The sequence below is a fragment of the Aedes albopictus genome, chromosome 1 (assembly GCF_035046485.1).
Source record: "Aedes albopictus strain Foshan chromosome 1, AalbF5, whole genome shotgun sequence".
NCBI lineage: Eukaryota > Metazoa > Arthropoda > Insecta > Diptera > Culicidae > Aedes > Aedes albopictus.
Window position 1 is genome coordinate 95,668,655 of NC_085136.1, and position 11,274 is coordinate 95,679,928.

General features: G+C 40.5%; 1 protein-coding gene across 1 annotated transcript; it reads left to right on the forward strand.

Moving 5' to 3' along the window:
* The first annotated feature begins 5,501 nt into the window (after window positions 1-5,501).
* Window positions 5,502-7,824, forward strand: LOC109416561 (vacuolar protein sorting-associated protein 4). Its single transcript, XM_019690640.4, has 3 exons — window positions 5,502-6,834; window positions 6,894-7,595; window positions 7,660-7,824. Exons 1-3 carry the CDS (start codon window positions 6,610-6,612, stop codon window positions 7,756-7,758), a joined length of 1,026 nt encoding a protein of 341 aa, XP_019546185.3. The 5' UTR covers window positions 5,502-6,609; the 3' UTR covers window positions 7,759-7,824.
* Window positions 7,825-11,274: the final 3,450 nt, after the last annotated feature.

Sequence of the window (11,274 nt, forward strand, 5' to 3'; positions counted from 1 at the left end):
AAGCGTGATAAGGAGCGCAAGGGCACCGCCTACTAAAGTTTGGCGGAAAAGGTCCTTGGCGAAGAGGTGAGGGCTCTCATACAAGAGGCGACTCTGAAGGTGAAAAACCTAGACGAGATCACCGAAGTGGGAGAGCTCGTCACGGCACTGCAGGAACAGTGCGAGGTGCAGGTGGGCCGCAGCCGTTATGTTACGGAAGGGGCCGGCACGGACACAGGTTGCTTTGGTTCAGAAAAGTCCATTAAAGTAGGGAGGATTAAGGTAGGCTGATGCGTATATCATCTGACGTTCCACAAGCCATCGGAGGTTTGTTTCAGGCGTCTGGAACCAGGACACAAGTCATGGGACTGCAAAGGCCCTAATAGGAACAAATTGTTTAGGAGATGCAGCGCCGAAGGCCATAAGGCACAAGGCTGCACGAGTCCACCCATTTGTCTGATCTGTATCGGGAAATCCGTGAATAACAGGCATTCAACGGTCAAAGGTGCCCGACCCTCAAAAAAGCCCCAGTGATCAAATCAGAGTGTAGGTAACGCAGCTGAACCTGAACCACTGTGACGCGGCTCAGCAACTGCTTTGTCAGGCGGTTTCTGAGTGGGGGACGGATATAGCCATCATAGCGGATCTATACCGAGTACCCGCCGCCAACGGCAATTGTGTCGCGGATATGCCGTTCAGGAGTTGGTGTCTACTACCTATGAAGGCTTTGTGGTCGCCAAAGTAAATGGGCTCTTCTTCTGTAGCTGTTATGCGCATCCGCCGATCGAGCAGTTCACGCAGATGCTGGACTGTATGATGACCGTACTAACAGGCAGGCCCGGGGCCAGAACAGATGTGGTGGAGGCCCCTCGGAGCGATGAGCAAAACAGTTTTTCCATGTTTTTGAACAGTATTTGAGCAAAATGAAGAATAAAGTTAATGTGTAGCAACCAAAAATGATTTTGTGGGGGGCTCTAAAATGTGGGGGCCCGGGGCTTAAGCTGTATAAATTTAAACTTTGCAATTTTATCAGTGTAGACGAGTGCATCGCCTATTGATTACTTGCGTCATACTCCATAGAAACTGTTCCGCTTCAAGAAACTCATCCTGCGTCAATGGCACCTTGCGGACGGCCCCTTCTGAACTCAGCAGATTTGCTTGATTTTCAGTAGCTTGAATGGTTTCTATTGGTTGTCCAGATAAGCGCAAACGGCCGCAATTACTGAAACTGATAAAACCGGTAAATGCATGCCATGGTCCACAGCAATACACTCCACTTCTAAAATCTACCATAGTCTATCATGCTCACGGGAAGCACGATGTGAGCAAGCAGGTAGGCCGACCGTAGCTGGTCCGCCCCGTACACATCTGTTCAACAATCTTGTCCGGAGTTATATCTCTACCGCATATCTCGTGCATACTCGACCTTCGTTCCACGTAGCGTGGACATTCCAAGAGCACAAGCTCTGCAGTTTCGTCGCAGTCATGTGACGATGCCCTCGTTCAACGTGGAAATTATTTCTGGTACCGGAATTCGACCGGTTGTACAGATCGCCGCCAGCTTGGTCTTAACCGCTACCAAGTTCCAGTTGTCGAGAGGGCGATATCTGTACTTGAATCCGAGACTGACTGCCACAACAACTGTTGTAGGGCTTCGCAGTGGTTTAGGTTCATCAGCTGTATAACCTGGCGAGCATGTGGCACCGAACATTGCTTGCTACATCTGCGTTGCAGACTTCTGCAGCATGTTGCGAGTCGAAACGAAACAGGAACCACTGGAAATATTTGTCTGCTGTCTACATTCGAAGCTGCCGAAACATTTCGCGGATATCATCTCCAAATGCAAGGCAACACGCTTCTCCCGGAATTTGCAGATCATGATGATCATCATTATGAAGGCATCGACACTAGCAGGTTTTGCCATTGCCTTATAAAAGGTTAAATACCTATTCATATTCCAAAATTATTTTATTATTTTGAAAACAATATTTTGAACATCAAAAACCGAAAAGAAGGACCAGTGTAGAATTAGCTTTAGTTAAAATACACAGAAATAAAAACCAAAAAAAAAAGGACCAGATTTTTTACCAAGGTAAATTTCAAGTTATTAACAATGCCCAGTTGAAGCACGAAACGAAGTCAATCGAAACTGATCTTCAGAGCTTCGAATTCGAATATTTTTTGTAAAATCTGGCATGTTTTACTTCATTTTGTCCAATACTGTAAGTTCTGTTTGACGAAATAAATACCATAAATTTTGTCTATGGTAATGTGGTATTGTAAGTTTAATAACACTAGTTTACAGCATTTTTGAACTCGGTAAGCTGATGATCGTTTTTGGTGTAGAATCATGCCCTGAGTTTGAAAACACGAAGGAAAAAAATTACAGTAGAGCAGATTTTTTTTTCGACATTCCATACAAGGTTGACGATTTGAAATCGTTTTTTGTTCTATTTTTAAGCAAAGTCGCTCACTTCACACATCTCATTATCCGTAATCAATGCTCCGATAGAGCTGAATTTTTTACCGTAACTCGCCTACATATGATATGTCAAATAAACGTTGAGAAAGAATTTTTTAATTGTCCTTTTCTTATTGAAAAAAAATACATCTATCTATATACAGGGTGTTAGGTTCCTGAGTGCAAACTTTTTAAAGGGTGATAGAGGACCACAAATGGAGAAAAAAATGTTCTACGCATATGGTCAAATCTCAACCGTTACGTAGTTATTGAATTTCCCATGTTTATGACTCTTATTGCCTTAACTGGCAATAACTTGAAAATGGTCAAACTTATCGAAGTTTTTTTACCCTTATTCGAAAGATTATTGAATTTTCTAACAAATGGCATCTTTGAATCGATTGGTTTAGTTAAATAACTAAGTTTTCTAGAGCAAAATAGCTAAAAATAGTGTATTTTTATTGGTTTTTGTCAATTATCTTTGAAACATGCGTAATAAATTAAAACTCTTTCTTTGGCAAAGTTGTGGCCCCTGTCGCACTCTACAATTCGTTCTTTGATACCAAACTTCTAGCTCTTATCGTTTTCTTGCAATTTTGATTTAAATGTGCGGCATAATGCGCAAAAAAGTGCTTTCCATGACAGTTGCAAATTTATGATCTGAAATGCGATGGTAAAATCGAAATTGCAACAAAACGATAAGAGATAGAAGTTTGGTGCCAAAGAACGAATTGTAGAGTGTAACAGGGGCCACAACTTTGTCAAAGAAAGAATTTTAATTTATTACGCATGTTTCAAAGATAATTGACAAAAACCAATAAAAATACACTATTTTTAGCTATTTTGCTCTAGAAAACTTAGTTATTTAACTAAACCAATCGATTCAAAGATGCCATTTGTTAGAAAATTCAATAATCTTTCGAATAAGGGTAAAAAAAACTTCGATAAGTTTGACCATTTTCAAGTTATTGCCAGGTAAGGCAATAAGAGTCATAAACATGGGAAGTTCAATAACTACGTAACGGTTGAGATTTGACCACATGCGTAGAACATTTTTTTTCTCCATTTATGGTCCTCTATCACCCTTTAAAAAGTTTGCACTCAGGAACCTAACACCCTGTATATAAAAAATGTAGTGGCATACGTGGGACCGCGCATAACTCGCGAATGGATTTAGGTCGTCTTTGTTTTGTTCTGTTAATTTTCACCCAAGGAAGGTTTATGAGGCAAAAAAAACAAGAAAAAATCTAAAGTTTTTGAAAATCGAATTTTCATACATTTTGTGACCGACTTGGTCTTGGATAGAAACTTGAAACGTCAAAAAACGCAGTAGGCAAGACAAAGTTTGCCGGGTACAGCTAGTTTCTTCATAAATTTTTGGAAATTTTGCAAAAATTTAAGGAGATCGTCCCCAAAACTCGCCAATATCTTGAATTTCATCAATCTGATGCAAAACTTGCATTTAGATGATCGAATGGTATTATATTCAGCTTTTAATTTATGGAAAAAGATTTAAAATTGGTTGAACAAAACGCAAGATATTTGAATTTTATTAAATTCCAAATTTTAAAAAGTTGAAAAACTCGATATTGAGCTCTCAAAAGCTGTGCTACTTTAAATTTTTTGAAGCACGGTTTCGCAATCAGCGCTAAATTATGCTTCAAAAATTTTGGTCGTTGACAGAAGTTCACGACTTTCATTTTATTTTGTAAACTAGTGTAATAAGCAAAAATAGTTATTTAAGTGAAAAGCCATAAAGTTCAGTTATGATTGTACTTTGAAACATACATAGGGTGACAAAGGGTATTATCGGCAGGTTTGTTCTCTTCGTCATGGGGGGTTTTTATGGTCCAAAATGCCTGAAATTTGGGCATATAACTCAGCTTGGTTGGAAAGGATTTGAGGCCAACTTTGAGATCAACAGGTTTCAAAAAACCCCCCATGACGAAGAGAACAAAACGGCCGAAAATACGTAAGTTCCCCTACATAATACATTCATTCCGATTAGGAGTCGCAGTACCGACCGCTTTTGGTGAGTACCGGTATTTCGGTACTGGAGCTGACAGTACCGGTAGGTAGTACCGGTAAAATACCGGTACTGGGAATTTTTTCACTAAAATGAAGAATAATCTTTTTTGCACAGAATATCTACAATTTACCAGATATTTTTGAATTCCGGTTTTCAGGGATATCATATAAGCTAACCAGAAAATACTAAATTAATCAAAAAATATAGATAAACAAAAAATATAGAAAGAAATGAGTTATATGAAACTTCTTTTGGAGCCATTCTTTAGCTTCTGCGCAGCTTTACAGCCAGTATCTTGGTCGGTCTAAAATGAAACAGGAACATCCTTACATTAAGGCTTTGGATCACCAATCCGGAGACGACGGGTTCGATTCCCGTTCTCGACTCCCTGGGCATAGTGTATCATTGTACTTGTCACACAATGTACAAATTCATGCAATGGCAGGCAAAGAAAGCCCTTCATTAATAACTGTGGAAGTGCTCAAAGTTCCAATGCGTCGTGCAATACGTCATGCCATAAAGAAGAAGAAGATGAAGAAGCTGCAAAGTGAAGACGGAATTTAACTGATTTTTCCTTTATGATGCAACGGATTCTAAAAACCGAAATAATAACAAGAAACAAGATTTATTCTAAGCTAGTAAATCCATTTCCAAAATTCAATGTTCATTAAATCAATCATTGCTATGATATCCTGGATTTGCAGAAAGATAGCATATATGAAATGTTTGTTTATGAAAGTACTTTGTTTTAAATGTTTTCGTTTATTTCTATTTCATATTGGCTATACTAATGACCGAACTCAGCACTTCGGAAAGTTTTCACGGTACCGAAAATACCGGTACCAAGGTTCAGTCAGTACCGGTATTTCGATACCAAAAATTGGTCGGTAATACCGGTATTTTTGGTACCGGTACTACCGGTACTACATCCCTAATTCCGATTACTTCTCTAGCATCTATGACAAAATGCTTCATATGTTCACTCTCAGATGTTCACTATACGCCTCACCTATATCTGTGTGGCTCATTCAGTAAAAAATGACTCATAGGGTAATTCATGTATTTTGGACAGGCTGAGGACAACGTTGGAAAAATCGTCCCCTAGCTTCCTTAGAAAGCATTTGATTATTTTGCAAAGTTACTAATACGCTTATAATATGATTGTACTTTGCCTTCCTGGCGATAAAAACCTTAACGAAAGCATTTTAAGCTGAGAAAATCACAATTTTTAATCGCCTGTTAGAATCGCATTTTGGACACCGAATATATGTTTTGGACACCCTCAGGTATATATAATTTGGACAGGGCAATTATCTCAATGTTTAGCCATGAATACTGCTAAATCACGGAAGTAGCATAAATTAATAAATATTTTCTTGCAAATAATCAAATTTCTCCGCTTAACAGGCATCTAATTTGATGACTATTACAGTTTTTGTTGAAATCGTGGAAACATCGCCAGACCCACAGAATACGCCTCCAAGTATGCAATCGCATAGCATCCCCATGTAGTTTGTCAGATGACCAAAATATATTTACAGTAGAAAACATGCAATGTATTTTGGACACCTCTTATTTTAAGCGTTCTAGATGAATGTTAAGAGATTGGCTGCCTAATGCTTCTTTATTAAACATTTTTCATTGCAAAAAGGCATTTCAATTTCTTACAATTATTATTTCAACGTTTCTGGGGTGAATATTGTATGTGACTGTGAAGTGTATGTTGTCTTGCATACCTGTGCATTTGAGGGGTTTTAGTGAAATAATTTACATTTTCAATAATTTTGAAGCAAATCCGTAATTGCTAAGCATATTTTCAACGTAAGTGATCAGAATAGGGTCTGTTTGATCCAATAATCCATATTGAGAAATGTCTACTTTAATTAGCTTTCCAGAACAAGACATACATTGCCGTGCATGTCCAAATTATATACATGTCCAAATTATATTTTTTACCCTACGATAGGTATCGATAGCAAAATAAAGCATCACCACACAGCTGATTGAATGATGTCGTATGAAATGGGAATCCTAAGTGTGTGCGGGCAAGTTGCGGTCGATCTCACAAATGTTATCGTGAAAGATACCTGAAGATTTGTTCGTGGATTTATGAAAAAAAAACTTCCGGATAATATCGAGAATGACCGGAACCAGTGCCATCGACCCGGATGTATTAGAAGGGAATAAATTGCTACGCGATTTTGAAACATCAATTCTTTCCAAAGACACCAATGTTCAATGGTCGGAGGTTGCTGGACTAGAAGATGTGAAAGAAGTACTGAATGAAGCTGTAGTTCTACCAATCCAGAATAGGCAATCGCTTACGGGGGTGCCAACATGCTGCAAAAGAATTTTGTTGATTGGTGTAAGAACCCTTCCTAGCTATAATAAGTCTCCATCAATAATTAATTTGGTTTATTTCAGCCTCCTGGTACTGGAAAAACGTATATAGTCAAAGCATTAGCAACACAGGTGAACAGTTCAACGTTCTCCTGTGTATCAAGTTCAGACTTGGTATCAAAATGGGTGGAGACATCGGAAAAGTTAATACCGCATTTATTTGAAATGGCTCGAGCCCGGAAACCCAGTATTATTTTCATCGATGAGATAGACATGCTGTGTCAATTAAGATTGGACAACGAAAGTGTCCGAAGAATAAAAATAGAATTACTGTCTCAAATAAAAAATTTAGATAATACTGATGAAATTTCCTTACTTGGAGCGACAAACGCTCCTTGGTTTTTAGATTCCGATGTTCTGGAATGTTTCCGGAAATGTGTCTACGTTCCATTGCCACACGAACAAGCTCGGCTGATGTTGCTCAAACACCATCTAGGCAAAGCTACCAATAATCTTACTCAGCAAGATATCGAAATCATTGCCAACCGGACCGAGGGTTACACAGGGGCCGATATCATTTCGTTAACTCGGGATGCACTGATGCATCCAGTACGGAAGGTTCAATCGGCGACGCATTTCAAAAAGACTGCCGGTTCGTCTCCTAACGACGAGAATACGATCGTAGATGATCTATTTGTGCCTTGTGATGCAAACGATGCCGAAGCCATCGAAATAAGTTGGACGGAAGTTGCCAGCGAAAAGCTTTGCATTCCGCCAGCTACGATGGTGAGGTTATTCCAAATAATCTGAAAGTGATTCGATTTTGTTCAACAACATTTTATTTTTACAGGACGATGTTCTCGCGTCGTTTTCCAATGCCAAACCAACTGTAGACGAACAATATGTGGAAAAGTTGAACAAATTTGTGGAAGATTTTGGAAATATATAGGCTACAGGTAACACTAGAGGTGTATGACATGCAAATAAAAACTAGCATTGCAGTGATCCAATGTCCTACCTTTTATTTAGTTTAACATTTTCACAATTAAAAGCTAAGTGAACTATTGTATGTCACAAAGCTTAGTTCCCTGTTGCTTTCTTCCAAACTCGGGTACGTCCCAAACTGACCAGTCCACCTTATCCGTTGCTCTTTTCGTTGTCTTGTACCTTTCGCATCTCCTGCGGACACTACCTTTACATAGTTGCAATCCGGAATTCTTGCAATGTGCCCTGCCCACCAAATCCTTTCGACTTTGGCTACTGGATTCGTCGTAGAGAGCAGCGAGTCCCCCGATAACATCCATGTCAGATTCTCCGGAAAGCCGTTCTTGAAATTGATGAACAGGTGAACTGCCCTGCCGCCTTGAAATTGATGAACAGGTGATGGGTGCATTTCTGGGGGATTTGGCCATGGTAGATAACCCCTTTCTTGCATTCCTCCGGTAGCTGTTACGCTTTTTAGATCCTGACAATCAGCCGGTGCTGACTAATGGTCAACATTTGCGGGTTCATATTAATGAGTCAAGCTGCAATATTATCCTTACCAGCCGCCTTATTGGTTGATTACCATCATCTGCCTTGCTGACGTAATAATTTTCATCCGTTGCCTTGTTCCTCTGTGCCAGCGTTTTCTGCATCATTCAGGTGTCCGTCGAAGTGCTACCTTCACCTTTCGATCAGCTCAAGTTGGTCCGACAAGAAGCTCCCGTCCTTGTACCTGCCATGTTCTTGAGAAGGGCACAGAAGTTCAATTTATTCGCTTTCCACTACATCCAAGCGCCGTTCTTCTCCCGCATCCGCTTGGATGTGGGAGATTCTATGAAAACCATACCCCGGACGTTGAGCCCAGATCGTCGCATCCTACCTTCCAAAGCAGGCATGAGAGCCTTGTTGCGGTCGAAACTGTTGTATATCGTCTTTAAGTCGATAAACAGGTGACGTGTTGATATCTTCTGATAGTTTTCTGGATAGTTCACCCGCAACCCTTACGCTGTTTTGCACACCGTCCATCGTTGCTTGAATCAGTCTAGTCAGCTTCCCAGGAAAGCCGATTTCGTCCATGATTCTCCATAGCTCTGTGCGGTCGATACTGTCGTATGCCGCTTTGACGTTGATGAACAGGTGATGCGTTGGGACCTGGTATTCACGGCATTTCTGAAGGATTTGCCGTACGGTGAAGATTTGGTCCGTAGTCGACCGGCCGTCGATGAAACCGGCTTGATAACTTCCCACAAAATCATCCGTTTTAGGTGGCAGACGACGGATAATGATCTGGGATAGCACTTTATAAGCAGCATTCAAAATAGTGATCGCTCTGAAGTTCTCGCATTCTAAATGGTCGCCTTTCTTGTGAATGGGGCCGATTACCCCTTCATTCTACCCCTCCGGTAGCTGTTCGGTTTCCCAGATCCTGCCTATCAATCGGTGCAGACAGGTGGCCAACTTTTCTGGACCCATCTTGATGAGTTCAGCTGCGATACTATCCTTATCAGCTGCTTTGTTGGTTTTGCGCTGATGAATGGCATCCTTAACTTAGCGTGGGAGTTGGTTCATTTCCGTCTTCCGCTGCGTTCTCCACGCCATTCAGGTGCTGATCGAAGTGCTGCTTCCACCTTTCGATCACCTCATGTCAGTCCATCAAAAGGCCCGCGTCATTAGCCTTGCATATTTCGGCTCGCGGCACGCATCCGTTGCGGGATGCGTTGAGCTCCTGGTAGAACTTCTGTCTTTCATGGGAACGGCACAGCAGTTCCATTTCTTCGCACTCCGCTTCTTCCAGGTTTTTTTCTTCAGAAAGAGGCGGGTCTGCTGTTTCCGCTTCTATTTGTAACGTTCCACGATCTGTCGAGTCCCTTCCTGCAGCATTACTGCCCACGCTGTGTTCTTCTACTCCAAGTGTGAACTAGCAAGGAATTTCTCAAAGAGACATAAACACCTACACATCATTATTTTGGAATAATATTTTATTATACGATAAAAAGAAAACAAAATAACCACGATCCTTAGGGGTTTTGCACAAAACAAAAATATGAAAAATAAACAGAAATAATAATGCAATCAATCACAAAGAGGCTGTTTGTTGTATGGTAGGAAACGAATAGTAGAAAAAAAAACGAAATCTACATCAGCGCGCTATGTAACTATTGTGTCTAGGTTAGGTTTGATTAGTAATGTAACGTTCGTTTTTTTGTGGTTTCCAGAAAAGCATTTTAGCATTCTTAGGTTTTACACTGGTTTCAACTTCCAAAAAACTGTATTCTGTTTCTAGTTTGTTTTTTCTTCTAGTAATAAATTTTGTGTTGTGGTTTTGGTAATCTCCTCCCTTTTGGTACACAAGTGCAACACCGCCAGCCACACCGACAAGAAAACCTATAGAGATGGTTCCACAAGTTTAGAAACTAGGAGGAAACAAACTTCGCGCGCCACTTTGAATTTTGTATTGGCAAACACTGACTTCCGCGTTTCAAACTCTAGTTATGATGTTTCAATTCTGGTTTCTGGTTCGAATAATAAATGAACAAGTTGCACAATTTTCATTCTTGGATCGTTACGTCTTCTTCCTATCCTTACTTTTGCCGGTTTACACGCATTTTCAAACGAAATGGTTTCGCCGAGCCAATCCCCTCCCTCTTATCTGGTAAATCGCGATTCCTAGAAATGTATCGTCTTAAAGTTAAACAAAAAAAATATAAACCGCAGTTCAACAAGGTTTTTCAGAGTGATCTCTGTAGCAGAGCTGTTGTGGGGAATTAGTGCAATAATCGGATAAATTTGGGGCCCATGGGGTCGACAGGTTTTTCAAAACAGTTTGATTATTCCTGGCTTCACTAACTTAAAAACTTAATGCTTCTCGCAATTCCAAAATTTAAAATGAATTTCTAACAGCTCATATAGCCAAAGACGTGAACGCGTCGACCATGGTAAGGGTCTGATCTGCGTTCGATTCTCGATCGATCTAGGATTTTTTTTTCGAAATGCATATTTTCTTGGGTCAATATAGCCGTTGTGGCAAGCGCACCAGTATCCAGCACGATCATGCTGGGGGTGACTGACGGGATCGATTCCCGGTCAGTCCAGGAACTTTTCATGAAGGAAATTTCCTTGTCTTCCTTGGGCATAAACTATCTTCGTGGCTGCCACACCATTTGCATATGCAAAATGGTAATTCGCAGAGGAAACTTTCAGTTAAAAACTGTGGAAGTGTTCATAGAACACTAGGCTGAGAAGCAGGCTTTGTCCCAGTGGGGGCAAGAAGAAGCAGATCCTTCCTCGCGGTTTACAGACAAATTTTTGATAGAATCTTTCCAGAATATTTTTTATGTTTCAACAACATGATTCAGGAAGTAGGTGATGATTCTGCGAATGGAGTGGCGTAACGCAGCTCACCTCGAATATCGAGATGAGAAATCTCGACTTGAATAAGGTCGAATTCGGGAATTCGAGTCCAGATTTCTCACCTCGATAG